At 39.4% G+C, this 23,361-nt stretch overlaps 2 protein-coding genes across 10 annotated transcripts in view; one reads left to right on the top strand and one right to left on the bottom strand.

Moving 5' to 3' along the window:
- The window catches only part of alpha-Spec (alpha spectrin), a 459,851-nt gene extending 447,434 nt beyond the window's left edge, over positions 1 to 12,417 (bottom strand). For all 4 annotated transcript variants that reach the window (XM_067138066.2, XM_067138067.2, XM_067138068.2 and 1 more), the window contains exon 1: positions 12,282 to 12,417. The gene's annotated coding sequence lies outside the window, so the exon portion shown is untranslated. The remainder of the gene's footprint in view (positions 1 to 12,281) is intronic.
- Positions 12,418 to 13,133: 716 nt separating this feature from the next.
- The window catches only part of LOC136858486 (protein vav), a 705,311-nt gene continuing 695,083 nt past the window's right edge, over positions 13,134 to 23,361 (top strand). For 4 of the 6 annotated variants that reach the window (XM_067138064.2, XM_067138062.2, XM_067138063.2 and 1 more), the window contains exon 1: positions 13,134 to 13,447. In XM_067138064.2, the coding sequence (XP_066994165.2) occupies positions 13,244 to 13,447 (204 nt within the window). In that variant the 5' untranslated portion in view covers positions 13,134 to 13,243. Of the gene's footprint in view, positions 13,448 to 13,858; positions 13,948 to 23,361 lie in introns of all 6 variants that reach the window. The other 2 variants (XM_067138061.2, XM_067138060.2) reach the window with 2 other exon arrangements.

Raw genomic sequence — 23,361 nt, 5'->3', positions numbered from 1 at the left:
ATACAAAACCAACAACCCAAGACATCCCACCATTTCCCACCAAGGTTCTTTCAAGGAACCTCTTTCAGTACTGGCTAAACATCTTCACCCCTTTGAATGTTCCTTTGACTCTTACACTCATGACACTGGTCATTTTCTTTCATAACATCTTGTCACTCATCCCAAACCTCTCCCCTCAGACTGCCTTCTAATCTCCACCGATAGTCACCTCACTATACACTAACATCCCACACACGGATGGACTTAGGGCTACTGAGTCCTCTTGAACACACGATAACCCACTGCCCTGCCTCATACTAATTTCCTCATCTACCTCACATAATACATTCTAACAAACATTTTCTACTTTAAGGGGCAATTATTCCACAAGACTTGAGGCACCAGGATGCTCCTCTCCTAAAGCAGCCTCGTGATGAGAAAAAAATCTAGAAGGCTTTCCTGTGCCTCTCCAGCCCCTAGTCTGCTGGAGGTTCATTGATATCTTTCTCCTGCGACTACAAACCAAACCTACTTAACTCATTTCTGCACCACTTCTGTGTTCTTTTCACTTGACAGATCTCTCCCACTTCTTTCATTTTCCTCTACATTGATCTCCAGGATCAAACCCAACAACCATCTGTAGTCATCTCCACAACAACAGTTTTCACCCATACCTCATGAAATAATATCTACCATCCAGCCTTACTATTTGGGGCAAATGGACCCCTAGAGCCTGTACCTCCAACAACAACCAGAGGAAGGCCTTTACTGCTACAAGTTACCTTACATAACCACGTATCATCCTGACCTCCACAAAAAATCAATCACATTTTAAAACAAGTATTAAATCTGTTTTCATCCTCACCCCACACCCCTGATCATCTTCCAAGATGTCCCACAGTGACATTCAGGTGCCCATTAAACCTCAAAAATATTCTCTCTTGGTATGAACCATGCCAAAACCCACCACCTTCTTGCTCTTTCCCCTGTGAACACAACTGCTATAAGACCTATCATCTGCACATATCCAGCACCACATTCACCAGTAACATCACCATCTAGTCTTACCCCATGCATTTCATATAACACATGCCAGCTTCAATGCAAACTTTTTTCTAGCTTCTTACATTTGCTTAACCTGCCGTTAATGGTGACACGCCATCAGTCCACATGTGAGCGCAGCACTCACTCCTGATTTATTATGTTCAGTATGGTTTTGCTATAATTTTATTAAATTTTGGAATAACTGGTTCGGATAATGTAAGGGGAGTAAAAAATTTGATGTTAACTTTATAAAATACCATAGACGACAATGATTTCTTCTTACATACAAGGAAACACCAATTACCCCTTAAAGATTTGATTTCATATTACATAAGTAAAAATATCAAAAAATACATTTGCTTATATGAAGAAACTGCCACTCCAAATTCTGTCCTACATTGGGCACACTAAAACAACACACCTAGAGGCCAGGACCACCCTGGCGACTCACTCTCCATCCTTTTCTTGGCATGGATGACAAAGTGTTATAGTGTTGTGTTGTTTGGAACATCACAGCATGTACAAAATTATCGAACTGTGTAATCGGAAAGATGTATAGCCTATATTTAATTAGTGGTAGGTCATTTTTAATTATTATATGTAGGCCTAGGGTTTTTAGTCATCCATTTCACATCATATCATTTCTTTGTACCATGCATATAACGTATTCTGAACGAACAACTTCTTGAGTGAAGTATTACATCATCACTCTTATTTATAGCTTGCAGTAAATTTTCAGTAGCCGAGGTCACGTGACCGGACTCACCATGCTAATTTTAGCCCATTACCAGGAAAAAGACATCATCAAGCTTGCAAGAGTCCTTACCCCTTCCATACTCTGAAGAGACAGTTAAAGCCTTGTTAACGCCTACTTTTCGAAATTCACTACATGGTGCTTTGATTGCCCGGGAAAGTTCAACCTATGTGAATGGACGTTATGGAACAAGATGATGGATATATGATGGATAGAAGGGATAGTACATCAGATCTTACTGGACCATGTGATATGGTACATGGAGGGAGATTTTGGAGCCTATATACATCCACGACAAGAACTGGAGAGGGTCAATTCTAATCTATTCTATCATTACATCAGTGGAGGGCTGTACATCTTGACATCGGAGAAGGTCTTAACTGCTGAAGATCTTAACTTATTTCACTTCGTATCCGAGTAGAGCACTACTCAAAATTACTCTCATTGAGACCTGGTTATCTCAATGACGAGAGCTAAAGTCAACGAGAAACCGGTTTTGAGTGGTATAGGACAGCAGAAATTTTGTTATGTATTTAGTTAAGGTACAATTCTGTAATACGGAAGAATACAAGTGTACTCTCTCCACGAACATAACCCAAGGTGGTTTTGCTATTGAAATTAGAACTCATTACAACTTTAAATAAGGAGTACCGTAGGAAGTGATGACTATGATTGTTGTTTAAATGGGCCTAACATCGAGGTCATCGGCCCCTAATGGTACGAAATGAGACGAAATGGAATCAAAAATTTAAGAGTCCAAAATCCTCCACTGACCAGCATTCAAAACGTGAGGATGAAGAATGAATGGATGGATATGAATTTAAAACAATCAGTGGATCCGACCTGCAAGGTCTCGCATCCACAGAAACTGATGTGAAACAATAACATTACTGATCAAGGGACTGCATCTACAGCATAATACTGAATCGATGATGCGTTTAGTCTAAAGGGGTCCAAAATCCAAGTCATCAGCCTCTTATAATGGTACATATCGTAGTAGAACCATGGTATTTGTTGTGTTGCGGTACTAATCAAAAGGAGCGTAGACTCGCGGCATTCCACACAGTATGGTACCACTCACAGGTAATGAAATTCGCACATGGGATACAGACCTTACGGTGTTTTGCAGTGCAGCGCTATTTACAGGCAACGCAAACCTATACAGGCAACACAAATCTATGACGTTCCTCATAAAAGTGGACTAACCACAGAAACCCGCACTATCCCGGGGTGTTCCTCACATAGTGGGTACTAAGCATAGGCAAGGCAGAACCATGGTGTTGCTCAAATAGGGGTACTAATCACAGGTACTGTAGAAGCCGGCACCTTACTCTATTGCTAGTAATCACAAACCTACTTGGTACCTAACATAGTGGTACTACGCACAAGTTAAAGTGACCCATGGTGTTCCCCGCATGGTGGTACTAATCACAAGTAGTCTCATGGTTCAAAATCGATCATCCCTTGGTCGCCCCTTTTAGTCTCCTCTTACGACAGGCAGGGGATACCGTGGGTGTATTTTTCATCTGCGCCCCCCACACACAGGGGGTAGTGTGTTTGTTCTGCGAGAAATATTTTATTTCCCTCAAGTCCGCCGGCAAGCCAGTTAGGAACCCAATATCCGCCACCTTGGAAGCGCCAAGTTTAATATCATCTCTCTTCCTGCTACGCCAGCATAGTAGGTTCGTGGGTAGGAACTGTTAAAGTCAGGAAAGTCGTCGTTCAATTAGTGAGCTATGCACGAATCAGAAATAGGACTGGTACCTACAACGAGAGATGACTACGCCAGCATGAGAGGTCCATCAAACATCAGCTGCTACACAGATCGTGTTCAGATAATAGAGTCTACAAATGGTGAGCTAATGGCATAAATTACTGCAAGTCGCTGCGCAACAGTTCAGTTTATTAAATTTTATTTCATCCAATTTTTTCTTTTGCTTCTGTAAGTTCAGAGTTCATAAATACGCAGTCACGTTTTTCATCCTAATAAATAGTTATTTCAATTGGTAATTGCAATTTTGTGCCTGTAGATCGTGTTACGTCATCTGAAATATATGAGACCATTCATTTATACATTTAGCTACCGCTACACGTTCCTTCGAATTTTCTGCCACGATTGCAAACCTCAACTTTCGAACACATCATACATGACATTATATAGACGCATGAACGGCAGCCGCGAGCACGGGCTCCGCAGATCCTGGACTTATACCCTCCAAAGACTTACCTTGGGAGCGTGGGTTGGCGACTATGGGGCCCTTAACTGAATAAAGCAATTGCTTCCACTTGTGCCACCAGGCTCCTCACTTTCATCTAACCTATTGGAACCCCCACCGGTCAACTCTTGTTCTTTTCTGACCTCGACGGTATTAGAGCATTACAGGCCTAGAGAGTCTTTCATTATCACGCCCTTCATGGCCCATTTCTTTCTTTGGGAGAATTGTTGGATCCCTTCTATCTTCTCCCACTGATTAGTATTAATACAGGATGGTTGCCCAGTTGAATTTCCTCTTAAAAGAATGATCACCACCAGCACTACCACCACCATAACAGGAACTGGCTGCATAAGGAATGCCATTATTAGTACTGTATAGCTAATACCTCAGTCACTTTCACATTGTCAAAACCAAGCATTAAACTGAAATTGATAATTGAAAGTAACAAATATGTTCTAGCCCACACCAGAAGACATAGTGCACTAAACACTAGGTCTCACCAACAATGGTCAAACCAAAAGATAACCCCGATACTTATTGTGGACTTGCACTTGAATGCACCCCCTTAAAAATCCTTTCAAAGATCATATTAACACGTATCATACCACTAGCCATGACATACTTGCCGGAGAAACAATATGGGGTGATATGAATAAACTGGAGACGTATCTCTTGTCTCGTAAATATTAAGAAGTCTCAAATGTATATGAATAAAAAAATCGATGTTTCAGCAGTGACCTTTGCTCCTTGAGACACAGCTCGTTAGCGGATTCTCTCGGAGACACATCTCCAAATGTATATGAATAAACTGGAGCTTAGTTTCTCTGAATGGAGACTAATCTCAGAATTTCTTGAGACTGCCCAGAAGGTGACTCAAGGCGATAGAATCAGGCTGAAAACGTGATGGTGGAGTTTATGATGGCTTTACAACAGAGAAAAAATGTATAAAGCACGAAGAGATTCTCTCGAACATGATTATAAAGATCTCTACTGTTTCCGGAAAGAAAATGTGGAATGGTTAGCACAACATTTTCTGGAGCCAACACACGATAAATTCATATAACAATAATGATAAAGATGATGACGATGATAGCCATTAGCGATAGGCTTTACATTGCATCATAAAGTCTAAAATGTTCAATATCAAACCAGAAATATGCAAAACCGAGCAACATACAATTCTAAAAATTTTCTTAGTAATTATTAAATTAATTTAATTATTCTTAATCTGTTCCACATTTTGATTTTTTCTGCACGTTGACATTTTTCTACTCACAAAATACGACTAATATTTTATAAATAAAATTAATTCACAATCGCTGAAAAGGCCGAAACAAAACATAGCTATGTTTAAGATATGACTTACAATTATTCAAGGCTTTCATTACACACTTTGTCCTGCTCCTTAGCTGAATGGTCAGCGTAGTACTCTTCGGTTCAGGGGGCCCCGGGTTCGATTTTAACCTTCAATCCTCAACATTACTGCAACTCTCACACATTATCCTCCACTACAATAACACGGCAGATGACACCCATCCTCGTCGGAGGGTCTGCCTTACAAGGGCTGTACCAGGCTAGAAACAGCCACACGAAATTATTACCTATTATTATTATTATTATTATTATTATTATTATTATTATTATTATTATTCACATTTTGATATCTGGAAGGATATTTTTTCAAGTCTGAAAATTATCACTCTCTATCACATGTTGGCCAAATGGTATTGAACGAATGTGTGAGTATCTTTGGTCCTGGTGTAAGCTATCCCATTTGTTTGCTTCAAGTGCCGTAAAATTCCCTGCCCATGCCTTTTTCGATTGCACTGTTTCTAAGTTTATTTAAAAGTTTCAACCGGCAGCTCGTGCCCTTGAGAAAAATATGATGTAACTGGTTTCACGACATTTAACAGATTCGCATAATGACATTCGGCCAATGATTTGCTACCTCTATGAGTGCTGCTCTTTCTCAACCATTGCACCAAAATCTCACTTGCGCTGAACACTACAAGGGAAGCATTTGGTTTGGATCAGACAGATTTCGACGAAACTTCGATGAATTGTCAATCCACCTGTCTTAAATTTATTGCTGATATTCACTTTGTCATAAAATCAACGACATTGTTATAATTAATTGCTAAACAACAGCTGGGTGGTTTGCAGCTGTATTGACCTCGCGTATGCACTGTAGAAATGCACTGATAGTTCTATTTTTAAAAAATTCACTGATAGTTCTATTTTAAAGTTACATTAAACAGTGCGTTTTAGAGTGAAAATTAGATTTTGACAACATGAACAGAATGTCTTGCTCATCAAACCCATTTTACTAACATGCACAGTATATGAATATTTCAAAATATTAGGCTTTTAATACTTCTTTTTCATTTACAATTGAAGCTAAAATATGTAATATGAAATCCTCGTCATTTGTATATAAACTTGCATGCTATAAATAGCCTTAAACTTTCGGATTCTTGTTGAGAGTCATTCATTTTGTCACACTGCGGGTAACTTATATAATGTCAATCATGCAGCGATGTTCTGATGTCTTAATTGATCATCCTAAGATGTTTCATTGAAATCGCTGTCATCTACACACCACGTTCCATTTAAAACTGGAGCAAAAATTTACTGTTAATAAATACCAGTACAAAAATATTATTTCACGGCAGAACGGTTATCACCATTGAGTTCCGGATGTCTTAGCTCATCATGTTACTAACATAAGTTTCATTGCAATTTGTCCGGTCGAAATCGAACAATTCCCTTGTTAGTTATATTCGTTTATGAATATGGATAGCATTTTGTATTATTTCTATGTTTTGTAAGTTTGAAATTTAGACAGTTTATGCAACAGTATATAGATATCGGTTGTATATTATATACCGGGTGAGTTGGCCGTGCCGTTAGGGGCGCGCGGCTGTGCGCTTACATCCGGGAGATAGTGGGTTCAAGCCCCACTGTCGGCAACCCTGAATATCCTTTTCCGTGGTTTCCCCATTTTCACGCCAGGCAAATGTTGGGACTGTACCTTAATTAAGGCCGCGGTCGCTTCTATCCCACTCCTAAACCTATCCCATCATCGCCAAAAGACCTATCTGTGTCGGTGCAACGTAAAACAAATTATAGAAAAAGTACATTATATGCGGAAACACCCCTGGCTATGCAGAGGTATGATCAATAAACTCTTCATATTCGTGAGGAATGGAAGTTCGAAGCGTGTTTAAAAAGTGTTTTAGTGACTCAATGACCGCAGAAAAGTATTCATTTGAATGTGGATCTTAAATGTGATGATAAATACAATGTAACTTCTTACACAATATCTTGAAGGAAACTTACAAGAAAAGAAACCTTCAATCAGTTGTTCCCAAGCTGGAGTGCAAGTATACGAAGTGTACGAGCCGCTACGTTTATGTAAGCCTAGAAAGAAATGAAATAATAACAGTAGCGATTGTTGAATATTGATTAATACGAAAGGTATAGTTTGCAGAATAGGCTCCCAAGTGAAACACAACTGAAGAAGAAGAAAAGGCTGTCAAGAACTATTCTAAACTAAAACAATATCGGTGGGGGTTCCATTTCAGTTGTACTTGTTTGTTCTGCTCTTTTCTCCCTTTCATGTAAATGATTTTCCATTTGCAGTTGCAAAACCTGTTTTTGCTCTGAAATGAGTTCTGTTGTTTTGAGAACACACTGTCGCTTTTCCATCTTTTTCGCTTGTAAATCTGACACTTGTGTGATTAGCTGCCATCCCTGGAGGCCCAGGTTCGATTCCCGGCTATGACACGAAATGTGGTACAAGGGCTGGAACGGGGCCCACTCAGCCTCGGGAGGTCAACCGAGTAGAGGTGGGTTCGATTCCCACCTCAGCCATGCTGGAAGTGGTTTTCCGCGGTTTCCCACTTCTCCTCCAGGCAAATGCTGGGATGGTACCTAACTTAAGGCCACGGCCGCTTCCTTTCCACTTCCTTGTCTATCCCTTCCAATCTTCCCATGCCCCCGCAAGGCCCCTGTTCAGCATAGCAGGTGAGGCCGCCTGGGTGAGGTACTGGTCATACTCCCCAGTTTTATCCCCAACCCAGAGTCTGAAGCTCCAGGACACTGCCCTTGAGGCGGTAGAGGTGGGATCCCTCGCTGAGTCCAAGGGAAAACCGACCCTGGAGGGTAAACAGATTAAGAAGAAGAAGAAATCTAACACTTTCCTATGTTCCAACAAAACCACTCTTTGTAGCTCTCCGATTGTTAATTCACTCGTCAAGCTGACAGATACCAGAGCCAGTGTGCGAGACTCATCTCAAGCGGAAGGAGACAAGTCTCGTTAGCGAGAAACAAACTTTATTCATATACATGACGAGTTCTGTCTCGAAAGTGACTTCCGTCTCAATCCTCCTTCGAGACTTGTCTCCGAGTGACATCTCATTTTTATTCATATCACCCATGGTTTCATAGCAGGTACATCCACACTTCAGGCCATTAATATAGTATGGGACACAACTAGCACTACACGAAGACCTCTAATCCCACCACCTTCTTCGACTTCTCTATTAAGCCTTCGACAGTGTAAACCAGAACATTCCGATAAGAATACTGTCCACTATACTAAGACAATAGAACACCCTCCTGCAACTAAGAATATATTGGCATTTAACCTGCTATCAATTACTGACAGAGTAAGTCAATCCAGGTACATTATCCAAACAAATGGGTTTCTCCAAGGAGACTCGCTCAGTCCGACATTATTCAACATACTGACCCAAGATGTAGTCGAAGAAGTGGCTTCAGAGGAAATAACAATGCTTCACTACATGGATGACACGATTCTCCTCTCAAAAAACGGACTGGACCTACAAGAGGACAAAAACTTTGTGTGTGGTCCCAAAAAAAATGAACACTAATAAAACAAAAATCAGGAAATTCAGGAAAGGAGGAAACATTTCCAAGACAGACAGTTGCCATTGTGGAAATGACCATTTTGAGCCGGTGAATTTCTATAAGTACCTACGATTAACAATCCAAGTCCAGGAGAAAACCTTCACGATGCATAGGCTAGTTGAGAAAGATGTACTGTGGTCATCAAAGCCTGTTTTGAAATAAAGAACGTTGAAAAAATATTGCATGACACAGCCCTGAGCCTACTTCCATCAAGATTGCTCTAATAGCATTCTGTGCAGTTACCAAAATTTGGACTCGCTTGACTCCTGCTAATCTAAGTCGGCCTAGATTAGATGCAGTGAAAGTAAATTAGGCCTACTTGCGCACAGTTCAATTATCCAGGACAACAAGGATCAGACAAGTCTATCTCTTGGCTGCTGCAGATTTATCATGAAGATGGGGACAAAGTAAAACCTTGTGCATACGCAAGCACAAAGCCCCTAAAGATAAAGGAAAGATAAGGCAATGGCAGTAGATCTAGGGTTTCATAGTACTCCAACTATGACTTCAGAAGAATGGAAGTAACCAAACACACATTTACAAGAACAGCTGCACACTCTTTCAACGGTAAAACTTTCAGCTGTATTCACACAAGTTTTATAAGGAGGTGATATAGAATAAAGCATGCAAAACTTAACGTGGAATTCCTTTTAGAGAAGAGAGGTGTCCATTGCAATGGCCAAGGACCCACCAACCCACCCTAAAATGTACATTTACCGTTACTTTTATAACCTAACAAAGAGTATCGCACGCCATTCTCCATTGCTGGAATGGCTACGCGCATTGTTATTGGCTATTACATAAAATAAATTTCATCGTAAAGTCCGCAAAGTAAAAAAAGCACGGTCTTGTCCAGGCCCTACCCTAACCAGTGCAGAGCAATGGTGTTTCATCAGGCCTAAGGCCGCTTCGCGGCTCTAACCTGGGGGGCTTACGCCCCCAGACCCCCTTTGCTTGTCCTCATCACTTGTTTGGTCCAGACCCTACCCTAACCCTTTCAGACCGTGTGTGGGTTCGTATTTTATTTATGTCTGAGCTTATTTGGCGTTTCCTTGGTGCTAGACCGGACTGCAGTGCTTGTGCGGGACACGTAGCATGTACTTCAGCTGTTTTTATTTAGTACTTGACCACCAGGGGGCAGTAAGAAGAGTTTAAAAATATAGTTCATCAGCAAGATGACGGGAAGCAGTATGCCTAAAGTAAGTATTTATTTATTGCCATTTACTGAATATCAGAATATAATGAAGTGTGTAAATTGCTTAGCAAACGTAAATTGTGAACTTACAACATCGTACGTAATACCATGAGGTTTTGAATGTTGATACAAACAATTGTGCAGGCTAGGTTTTCCTACAGGCAAAGCATGCGGGAGTGCTGGGTGCTGACACCAAATGGACTGTGAAAGCAGAACTCGTACCCTACGTGAGAAATGTAATATGTAAGATTTTAATTGTTTAAAATCGTTCCACACTGTAAAATAGAACATTCGAACATGTACATGTGTATATTCACATGTACCGAATTGAATTTTTTATTTTTTGTAAGTAGTGAATTACCTTAAGTCCTGACACGCACAACTGCGTGGGTTCTGTTTTTCAGCCGTTAGTTCTTATTTTGTAAAACAAACTGCAAAAACATGTATTTTAGAGCATTTTAGTTAAGTTTTTGACATACAAACAAAAATTCACACTTCCAGTTTTTTTTTTCAGGTCTGACGACAAGGTGCTGCCACCAAAAGGGCAGTAAAAGCAAGACACATCCTCAGTGTAGAGAATGTAATGTTTACTTGTGTTTGAATAAAGATTTAATTGTTTTAAATTATTCCCCACTGTAAAATAGAACATTTGATAATGTACATATGTATATTCACATGCATTGAGGTAATTTTTTCTTTCTTTTAAGTAGTGAATTAAGTCTTAACACGCACAATTGTGTGGGTGCTTTTTTTCAGAGGTTAGTTTTTATTTTGTAGAATAAACTAAAAATATGTGTATTTAAAAGCATTTTAGTCAGTTTTGACATAGAAACAAAAATTCACACCGCCAGTTTTTTTTCAGGTCTGAAAGGGCTAACCTATCCAGACCAATGGTCTTGGCCAGCTCCTACCCTAACCGTTGCAGACCAATGGAGTTTTCTCAGGTAACTAGAGGCCTAAGGTCGCTTTGCGGCTCTAACCTGGGAGCTTACGCACCCAAACTACCTTTGCTCACTGATGGTCTAGTTCCTAAGTAGAGTGGTTAGTAGTGTTGTGCTTCGCTCGATCATGTTGTCTGCGAATCATCTGCGAGAAGTAAACATGGGACAGTCATACCGCGCACAGATATTGGTGATGCAAGCAGTAACCATGGTACTAATGTTGCGTGAACACCTTGAAGTTTTAATGTTTAATGTAATCGAAGAATATATCACTAGACAATTTCAATACTCCTGCATCCTATATGGACAATGATGTGATCAGTATCATTTACTATATTGCAAAGAGAGGACAAACTCGCTAATATTTTACGCAAATTATGTATAATATATAATTATGTATACAGTACCTTTCATAAATAGTATCATTAACCATATGAGAGTGGAAAAGAAGAGTATAATTGGCAACTTAATAACGTAAATAATAATTTCAAACCTGTACGCACATTGGCGTACAGTTCCTGTTTAATAATAATAAGGTTCCTGTTTAATAACCAAACGTGCAAAGCTAAAGTCACAAGCACACACACGTACAAACAGCTGATAAAACGAAGTCGAAGGAACTATAAAATATTAGGTCTAAACATGCAAATTACCAATACCTTTTCCGAATTGCATCCGCCAGTAAACTACTTATCAGAATACCAAAGAGAAAGTCACATTCAGCACTCAACCGGCGATTTTATAAGGCATTAAGAGTACGATATGACATAACTTAAGCAGCATTGATTAGCGAAGTGGGTGTGGTGCAGATGTGACTATACTGCATTGCTGATGCCCGATATGAACTGTCAATATCCGTAAGAGTTCTGTCTGATACAAGTACCAGTATAAGAAAATACCCTGGTGTAAACACCGTAAAACAAATATACTGACAATTTTATAGCCAAGTCATTCATCAAAAACTAAGAGGTGAAGCCGAACTTCATAATGAAGAGCGTCAAAAAAAATAGTTCCGTACTTGCGCACGTTAAAGATACCTACTTTGAAAGTGTGTAATTAATCCTGCAAAGTTCCTCGGTGCGGATAAACGCAGTCCTAGGGTGTGGCAAGTGGCATTAATGCAAGTTCGTCAAAGTGTCACACATTCAACGAACTAGCCTTAATTAACAATGCTTAAAGAAGCCTGAAATTTTCTCACTGTTCAACAAAAATATAAATACCTTATTCGTTATCGAGCGTTCACTTTGTCGTTATCGTCCACTTGTTCAAATAACTACACCCCTACACAAAAGTTCAATCGGTGCCGTCGGTGCGATGAATGCAGATTTGCCCGATTCCTATTTGACTGGTGATTACGTCATCGACAGCCATGACATCATTTCTTGGCTCTTCCACTTTTCTAGCATTTCCCTCCTGTCATGTAATTAAATCGTTAATATTTGTTCCTTGGGATCAAGATATGTAACATATTAACTGACATCAAAATTATGATAACATTTTTAATACATTGAGATGTGGCAGTAAATAAATATTTCATAAGTACTAATATAGTATATTATAATTCTCAATTGATTAGGGGAGTGATATTCAAAATTTCAAGTTCTCCCAGCAAGGAAAATCTACGTCATTCTACGTTTAATATGGAAAATGACGTTTGTATTGATGAAAGAAAGGGCATTTGAACTTATATCCTGTGCCCATTAAGCTCGTTTCCTGACAATGTCAATATGAGTATAATATTCAAATTTTTCCAAAAATAATAAAACACTTTCTTCGTCACAGTTGATCATGTATATGAAACGAACGTACAGAAGGCTGTGGACTGTGAGGATGAAAGTAGCAACAGTGCGCGCGTATTTCAAAATATACCTGCAAAATCCATTTTAATAATATTGGTCTCGCACAGACAAGTTTTAAAAATCCCATTACAAATCCACGTTATTCATATGTAGGTCTCATAAAATGTAAATAAAAACTAAAAAGAAATCGGACAGCCTGCGATCAAATTGTGTTGGTAGTATCATCTTTCTTATCATGTCTTATCATACAAATTAGGTTAGTCACACTCAGAACACACCTGGCTGTCCGATGTAACTTTCATCCACTGGAAATTAATATGCAAAATCAAGAAATGTTTACCTTTAACTCTACTGCTGAATGCTTATGAGCATTCATATCCAAAATGGCTAGTAAAACTGAACCCTGGAAAGATTGTGTTGACTGGCTTGTAAGATGTGAAGTGTTATCACCAAGTGTACCATGTTATTCTCTGGAGGTTCTAACCCAGGCACTGAGAGATGGAGTATTACTTTGCACATTACTGGAAACCTTAGATCCAGGATGTGTAGATTTTAAAAATGTTCATAGGAAGCCACAGATGACTCGGGTAAGCAGAAGTATATATTAGAGTGAATTTCATTACTTATTGTTAAACATTACCATTAATAGAGTCATACCCTAAAAAGGGAGGAAACACTTGTTGGAGGAGGAATTTCAAGGGGCCTAGAAATTTAATGGCTTGATTACATTACTGGAAGCCTTATAAAAGAATGCCAGCCAAAAGCATTCACATATTTAGCTCAATATTTCATATCATGTGTCTCAATCACTGTTTTATAACTCTATAATTTTTTTGAGTTCATCTCTGACAATTTAAATTCAGATGACTGCTGGATCAGTTACTTTGATTCAGCCAACATTGCCTTGAACTTTTATCATTCTGTTTCAGAGGAAAGATAATATGTGCAATAGCTTGTAGTGTACATGTGATCTTCAATACTATTTAGTCATTTTGCAGAATGCTGAACTGGATCATTACCAACTCACCCTAACGATTTGAGAAAAGGACCAAAATATAAACCAAAGCACGTCAAATATAATTTTAAGGTACACATCCAAATCTTATCAGTACATTAGGACACGTACCATTCTGAATTATATCTGTAAAGTTTCAGTCTATATTTTCAGAACTGTGTAACGCTCTAAGATTGTTTTGTGGCTCAACTGCTGAGAGAAATTTGAGTAAATGGTCTCTCTTAACACTCCAGTGGTCGCGCGGATCACAACAGTGATCCAGCCGTTTAGTTTTTTTCACTTCTGTTTTCTGGTATGACCTTGCGCATCTGTGTACCTTCCTCGCGCCCCATCCACTCTCTGATTACGCAGTAGTCTGCTTACCTTGACTGATGGTTGTTGGGTTATAAAGCAATTTATTCTTGTGGATCACAACTAGCGTGACTTTTTTGACTTTGTTTGTTTTCTTATTACGGTGTCTAATCTCAGTTCATGTGCATATATCTACTCCGTTTTATGAGTTTATATTAATTTTTTATATATAAGTACAAATGGATGACTATGAGAATATAAATCGATGACTGAATGCACCAGGCAGCGAGGTACCTTATGGAGGGAGTAAGTGAAACAAATCACAATGTCCGGTAATTTTTCAGGGATTGTTTATAGCCTAAATGTACGCATAATTATATTACATTGTACAGAAAATAAAGTTCTTTTCACAATGCATAATCATATTCATTGAATAAATAGCATAGAATAGCCTTATATTACAAAGAAAGTACGGATCACAATTGTGATCCGCGCGACCACTGGAGTGTTAAGAACTGTTTAAAATCAATTTTAGGAGAAGAAAAACTAATGTATGATTTTCATCAATATAACACAAACTATCATCAGAATTAGGCCTAACTTTTCAGACTTTATAGTGATTTTGTGACAATCAAAGTGCCAGAGATATCGAATACAGGCTATAATACTACAAAAATATACCGTTATACAAACCACAAAATTTAAAGAAATCCTCACAGCGCCCAATGATAAGAAAGAGCAGCTACAATGTTGCCACCAATTAGCTTAATAACAGATATTGGGCCAGCATTCATTTCTTAATAAACAAAAATAATACAATAGTACAGTAGCAGCAGCATAATGTGACAGCTATATTCAGGCAGTAAATCATTACTTAACATAATTGTTTGTAGCTAGTCACTATGTCAGTAGATATTCCATGTGCATGTGATTTATAATAGAACTGCTAAGTTGATCTCGTCTTTTCCGTTCCCTTTGCTTCCGATATCACTTAAGTCTGACTCGTCAAGCTGTCATCCCTCAGATTAACAATAAATGACTGCAAAAGTCTCATCTCGGATGAGTTCCTTGTGGAAATCCTCGCCTTGCAGTTCTGTGTGTTGATGAAATCTCATCTTCCTACGTCACTCCATCAATTGCATCATGTCTTAATTTTTTAACGTCGACCATTCGAAAAGTAGAATTACGTTCGGCAAACTCACCTGTCACCTTAGTCCATATACACTGAGCAGCACAAAAAACGCAACACTTCAATTTCTTTCAAAACTAAAATTTATGACATTAATCCACTATCTTATTATAGAATATTGTGGTATGGTCCCATCTACGTGTCTAACAACGAAAAGACGATTATAAACAAATTGAACAAATTAAGCCAGAAATGCACATTTCAAAGAAATATTGAGTAAGTTCATATAAGTAATGCACTTCTGTTTTGATGTTATACATTTCACACTTTCACTTCACAGACCTCGGAGACGATCTTGGGGACCTCTGTTCGCATCTTCAAAAGCGTGTAGTGCTACCTCTTGCACCAATGATGGCATTCAACCTTTCAGGCATGCTCCTGATTAATGTGGTAATGTCCTGTTGAAGAATCGTCTGCCATTCTTCCAGGATGGCATTCCATAGGTCCTGTAGGGTCTCTAAATAGTGTTAATGGGCTCTTCTCCCAATCTGGTCCCAAACGTGCTCAATAGGATTCAAGTGAAAGGCACAACATGCTCCAGAATTATTTCCTCCACATACCTTTGTGCAGTAATGCCCCCATTCTCCACGAAGACCAAATCCATCCTTGCAGCTGATTTGATTCCTGCTCACTCCATCACAGAACTACCCTGAAAAGGTGTCCTGAATGAGAATGTGCAAGGGGAATACCTTTCCCCTGGCCTTCTCCAGACTCTCTCTATCTTCCGTCAGGTGACGGGAAGCCAAATCGCGACTCATCGGTGAACAACACTTGATCCCATTGTTGTACTGTCCAGCCAAGATGTTCCCTTGTGAAATGTAGTCGAGCTGTGTGATGCTCTCTGGTGAGTTCCGGACCTCTAGCAGCTCTTTTGGACTTAAGATTGGCTTCTTCCAGTCTTCTTCAAATGGTTCTCTCACTAACATTGACCCCTCGAACTTGGTGGAGTCGATTTCGTGCTTCAGTGATGGTTGTGGAGAACTTGAAGTTGTAAGAAGCAGTCATCTCTCTCCGATGTTGCTCTTCTCGGGCTTGATCCTGATCTCCTTGCAAAGCCTCCAGTTTCCCTGTACCTTTGTATGGTTCTGGAAATCATGGAAGGCATAATCCTCAACACTTCTGCAACGTAATGCATGCTATGACCATCTTCTACCAAAGCAACAGCTTTCGCAGCTTGTTCAGGGCCAACGGCATGTTTACTCCAGAAAGTTGATTAAGACAATCGCAGAAAGATCCTACAAACATGTGAGATTGGAAAAGGAACAATTAAAGGTACCTACAACAAGAAGCGCTACAAGAGCGGGAAAACATTATTGGCTCACATCAAGCAGTGTGTTTTCGAGATTGTGTGGGGAAAAAGCAATTCAGGCTAGTGCAATAAACAAGCAACACTTCATTGTTTGCTTGCAAAGCAACACCAATAACATATCCCATCTTAAAAAATTGGTTGAAGTGCTTCACTTTGATTAAATAGATGATTACACTATAATTACACATCATTTATTGGGTGTTGCGTTTTTCGTGTCACTCAGTGTAGATTCAGTAGGATTGTACTGACAGTGGTAAGGAGGTAGTCGAATGATATGTTGGGCTATCTCTTCTGCTATTTGATCAAGTTCATAAAATTTATCTGCTGTTTTAAAAGGCGCTACACACAAAAGTAATTCTGATTTTTTTTAGTGGGGTGAAATTCAATATTTCTTTCTTACAACCAGCCGTGAATAGGTATCTTTCTTTCAGCGATGCAGTATCGCATGTTTTGTTCAACACTACATAGTGATAACTTGTGTTGTCCATTATTATTATGGATTCTTCTTCTATGTTTTTCAGAAACCTATTTTGAGACCAGTCTTTAAAAATTTTTTAATTTAATTCGGAATGGTATTCTGAATCGCGCAAGTGTGGTTGTGAATGAAATATTCACTTACTCTCCTTATGAAACTTGTCTTTGCCGAATCTGCATGGCACACAGTAAGTCGTCTTCCTTTCCCTGGAGAAGCTTTCAGACCTCCTTTCCCTGATGATACCTGCTAAATAGATTTTTTCGTGTGGTTCTGATTGACCTATGTTTCATCCGGAAAAATTTTAGAGCATTCATCTTCTGATAATCTTAAATTATGATTATGTACTGCCCTTAAGAACTTAATTCATGCGGCATCTATATCGCTATGTTGCATGAGGACCTTCCGACCATCATTTGTCTTCTTATACTGTACTTAAACTCAATTGATTTTAGCAGTGAATACATAGAAGACACTGTGCCTGTGTAGTTAACTTTTTGCTCCATTTCTGAAGTAATCTTTTTTGCTGTAGGAAATTTCCCTTTATCATTGTCCTATGCAAAACATCCTTTTCAAAATCATTGAGATTAATGACAAGTTTCTACATATTTTGTTTCTTTCCAGGGGACCTGAATATGGGTGTAATCCCCTGTTGGAGTGACTCTTTTGCCTCAGCACAAATCCTTGTCACTGTGGGCAAACTCCTTCCATAGCTTCAATGGGCAGTTCTCATGCTTTTGAAAATTTTACTTTTTCTGCTCTCCAATTCAGATAATTTCTTAAAGAACCTGTAGATATTGAAAATAATGTTTCTCGTCTGTCCACAGAGATGTTCATGCCTTTTAACCACTTTTTCACCTGTGTCACTCATGCTGGTTTCATTGCCAGTCATCATCGGTTTACTACTAACTAGCATGTGCTGCCCATGTTTATTAATTCAACCGTTAGATGTTTCTAAACTATTTATTTAAAAGCAAATTAAAACATTATATTTATTAACATCGTTTTGACGTAAATTGCATGCAATACATTATTTTATTTTTGTTACATTCTTACTTTCAATGCTTAAGATACCAGGTCCTCCTCTGCGAACGATGTGACCTTGCCGCGGTGGGGAGGCTCGCGTGTCCCAATGATGCAGATAGCCGAGCCGCAGGTGCAACCATATCGGATGGGTATCTGTTGAGAGACCAGACTAACGAATGGTTCATCGAAAGGGGGGTAGCAGCCTTTCGGTAGTTGCAAGGGCGGCAGTCTAGATGATTGACTGATACGGCCTTGTAATAATACTCAACATGGCTTAGCTGTGTTGATACTGCTACACGGCTGAAAGCAACGGGAAACTACAGCCGTAACTACCTCCCAAGGACATGCAGCTCTCTCTGTATGAATGATGTACTGATGATGGCTTCCTCCCGGGTAAAATATTCCGGAGGTAAACTAGTCCCCCATTCGGATCTCCGGGTGGGGACTACACGAGAGGGGGCGATCATCAGGAAGATGGATACTGACATTCTGCGAGTCGGAGTGTGGAATGTTAGAAGTTTGAATCGTTGTGGTAGGTTAGAGAATCTGAAAAGGGAGATGGATAGGCTAAAGTTAGATGTAGTTGGTATAAGTGAAGTACGTTGGCAGAAAGAACAGGATCTTTGGTCAGGCGACTACCGAATTATCAACACGAAATCAAACAGGGGAAATGCAGGAGTTGGTTTAATAATGAATAAGAAAATAGGGCAGCAGATAAGCTACTATGACCAGCATAGTGAAAGAATTATTGTCGTCAAGATAGACACCAAACCAATGCCCACCACAATAGTGCCGGTCTATATGCCTACTAGTTCAGCGGATGATGAAGAAATTGAAAGAATATATGAGGAGATAGAAGATTTAATACAATATGTAAAAGGTGACGAGAATCTAATTGTGATGGGAGACTGGAATGCAGTGGTAGGCCAAGGAGGAGAAGGTAGTACAGTAGGAGAATTTGGATTGGGACAAAGGAACGAAAGAGGAAGTCGGCTGGTTGAATTCTGCACTGATCATAATTTAATCCTTGCCAATACTTGGTTCAAACACCACAAACGACGGCTGTATACGTGGACGAGACCTGGAGACACTGGAAGGTATCAAATAGATTTCATTATGATTAGGCAGAGATTCAGAAACCAGGTGTTGGATTGCAAAATTTTCCCAGGAGCAGACGTAGACTCTGACCACAACTTGTCGGTCATGAAATGCCATCTAAAGTTGAAGAAATTGAAGAAAGGAAAGAATTCAAAAAGATGGGATCTAGACAAGTTGAAAGAAAAGAGTGTGAGGGATTGTTTCAAGGAACATGTTGCACAAGGACTAAATGAAAAGGCTGAAGGAAACACAATAGAGGAAGAGTGGAGAGTCATGAAAAATGAAGTCAGTAGGGCTGCTGAAGAAATGTTAGGAAGGAAGAAATGAACTAAGAATCAGTGGATAACTCAGGAGATACTAGACCTGATTGATGAACGACGAAAATACAAGAATGCTAGAAATGAAGAAGGCAGAAAAGAATACAGGCGATCAAAGTATCAAGTGGATAGAAAGTGCAAGATAGCTAAGGAAAAATGGCTGAAGGAGAAGTGCAAGGATGTCGAAGGCTGTATGGTCCTGGGAAAGGTAGATGCTGCATACAGGAAAATCAAGGAAACCTTTGGAGAAAGGAAATCTAGGTGCATGAATATTAAGAGCTCAGATGGAAAGCCACTTCTAGGGAAAGAAGACAAAGCAGAAAGATGGCAGGAGCATATCCAACAGTTGTATCAAGGTAACGATGTAGATAATTTGGTTCTGGAACATGAAGAGGTTGTTGATGCTGATGAAATGGGAGACCCAATTTTGAGGTCAGAGTTTGACAGAGCTGTGAGTGACCTAAATAGGAACAAGGCACCTGGAATTGATGATATTCCCTCTGAATTACTGACTGCCTTAGGAGAAACCAGCATGGTAAGGTTATTTCATTTAGTGTGCAGGATGTATGAGACAGGAGAAGTCCCATCCGATTTTCGGCAGAATGTTGTTATACCTATTCCCAAGAAAGCCAGTGCTGACAGGTGTGAAAACTACCGCACCATTAGTTTAGTATCTCATGCCTGCAAAATTTTAACACGTATTATTTACAGAAGAATGGATAAACAAGTTGAAGCTGACTTGGGAGAAGATCAATTTGGCTTCAGAAGAAATGTAGGAACACGTGAAGCAATCCTGACTTTACGTCTGATCTTAGAGGATCGAATCAAGAAGGACAAGCCCACGTACATAGCATTCGTAGATCTAGAAAAGGCATTCGATAATGTTGATTGGAACAAGCTATTTATGATTCTGAAGATGATAGGGATCAGATACTGAGAACGAAGAATTATCTACAACCTGTATAAAAATCAGTCTGCAGTGATAAGAATCGAGGGCTTTGAAAAAGAAGCAGCAATCCAGAAAGGAGTGAGGCAAGGCTGCAGTTTGTCCCCTCTCCTTTTCAATGTTTACATAGAGCAGGCAGTAAAGGAAATCAAAGAGAAATTTGGAAAGGGAATCACAGTCTAAGGGGAGGAAATCAAAACCTTGAGATTTGCCGATGATATTGTTATTTTATCTGAGACTGCAGAAGATCTCATGAAGTTGCTGAATGGTATGGACGAAGTCTTGGGTAAGGACTACAAGATGAAAATAAATAAGTCCAGAACAAAAGTAATGGAGTGCAGTCGAACAAAGGCAGGTGATGTAGGAAATATTAGATTAGGAAATGAAGTCTTAAAGGAAGTAGATGAATATTGTTACTTGGGTAGTAAAATAACTAACGATGGCAGAAGTAAGGAGGACATAAAATGCAGACTAGCACAAGCAAGGAAGAGCTTTCTTAAGAAAAGAAATTTGCTCACTTCAAACATTGATATAGGAATTAGAAAGATGTTTTTGAAGACTTTCGTGTGGATATATGATATATGATAGTAAGAATGAAAAGGATAAAACTCGGTGCCGGCACATAGCCCACTCCTCTCGAATAGTTCAAGACTTTTCGTCCCCATCCAACGGATGAATCACCATCAACAGCGTTGTTTGCCCTCGCACCATATAAGACCAAAAATGGCTTCCTATGCCATGGATGTAAAATGGCTCCTTGAATTGTGTTCTTTACCTATCTTATGTATGTTGCCTAGCGACAGTGACTCTATGCATTTAATCTTGGTAGCAGCACGTTAGATTGTCATATCCCAATACACATTTTCTGATGGTTTTTTGTTCATAACTCACCAATGAAAGCGAAAATGAAAATTCCGGCTACAAGATGCATTACCTCACTGATTAGAATTTCAGATCTCTGCGTGCTGTAGATTTTGCTGCGCATTGTGCACACACAAAACACAGGCAGACAGACAAACACTTCCTTTATTTATTATAGAAAATATGTTCACAATACGAACTTGTCCCAAGTTTTTTCTTACAATCTGCTTTATGTTGCACCGAAACAGATAGGTCTTATGACGATGATGGGTTAGGAAATGGCTAGGAGCGAGGAGGAAGCGGCCATGGCCTTAACAAAGGTACAGCCTGATGTAAAAATGGGAAACCATGGAAAACTATCTTCAGGGCTGCTGACAGTGGGGTTCAAATCCACTATCTCCTGAATGCAATCTCACAGCTGCACACCCCTAACCGCACAGCCAACTCGCTAGGTCGTGTCTTAAGTAATACCGTATTTATGCGAATAATACTCGCACATTTTTTTTTTTAAATTGGGGTGTGGGTTTTACTTGCGTCAATGTTGGCATTTATTTTTTCAAACTCAGCCTTCCTAAATTTAGGGTGCGAGATTATTCGGTGGCAGATATTATTCGCCTAAATACCCGTATTTACGCAAATAATACCCGTACATTTGTTTAAAAATTTGAGGCACGAAATTGGGATGCGTTTTTTTGCGCCAAATAGTTGGTCTGCCTCTTCTCCTGCTACCTTGTGGGTTCCTTTCCAGGGCTTGCCCTGCTATGTTATCTTTATCTCGCCGTAATGTATGCCCGATCCACTTCCATTTCCTACGACGCATCTCAATATCAATGGGTGTTTGATGGGTTTTTTTCCACAGTTCTTCATTGGAGATTACTTGTGGCCACCATATCCTCAGGATATTCCTCAAACTTCTATTCACAAATGTTTGATATCTGCTAATCAGTTGTTTGTTAGTCTTCCATGTTTCACACCCATAGAGCAGTACTGACTTGACATTTGTATTGAAGATGCATAGTTTGGTATAGATGTTAAGTTCCTTTGATTTCCAGATTGGTCTCAGCATTGCAACTGCTCCTTTAGCCTTATTTATTCTATTTCCTATATCCTCTATAGTTCCTCCCTCAGGGGTGACTATACTTCCCAGGTAGCAAAACTGGTTGACTTGTTCGATCTCTTGGTTTCCTAAAAATAATAGTGCCTTGTTTCAGTTATTATAATGCATCTCCTTGGTTTTCTTTCCATTTATCTTCAATCCCACCTCTGATGCTTCAGTTTTTAAATCATTCAGCTTGGTTCTATATCCTTAAAACTGTTGGCTAGCAAACACAAGTCATCCGCAAAGTCCAAGTCCTCCTACCTGCCTGTCAGTCCCCATTGAATTCCTCTTCGGCGATTCATTGCCTTCTTCGTCATAAGATCCAGCACCATCAGAAATAGTATTGGTGACAGCAAACATCCTTGCTTAACTCCTGTGTTTACTGGGATGGGCTCAGACAACATCCCCTGATGTAAAACTTGGCATGTGTAGTTCTCATACATTTCTTGGGTTATCTTTATAATTTTCTTTGGAATCCCAAATTCTTTCATCCAATAATTTCTTTAATAGAAGTCCTTATAATTTTATCAATGTCACCAAGAAATTTCATTGTGAGATTTTTCAAAGGTGCACACTGGAAAGGGTAGATAAATTGTGGCCAAATATATTGATAGATTATATTTAGCTTCTGATCCGGGATGAGGAGGGGTGAACTATACAAATGGTTCAAATTTCTTGTGAGCTGATTGATTACTGCAGAATGATGAAATTTAATTTTGTCTTGATATGTTGCCCCAAGGTACCATATTGTTTCATCCGGTGAAATGCACTCAGTTGTATTCCCATCCAGAGTTGTGAGAGCAGAAGTGTTCAGCTGACCTTTACGCATCAATATGGCCTTGCTTATCGTAGTATTTTATTTAGAGTCCGATCTTGGC

Source organism: Anabrus simplex, chromosome 1 (assembly GCF_040414725.1).
Source record: "Anabrus simplex isolate iqAnaSimp1 chromosome 1, ASM4041472v1, whole genome shotgun sequence".
Lineage (NCBI taxonomy): Eukaryota > Metazoa > Arthropoda > Insecta > Orthoptera > Tettigoniidae > Anabrus > Anabrus simplex.
This window is presented reverse-complemented; position numbering and strand designations above follow the sequence as displayed.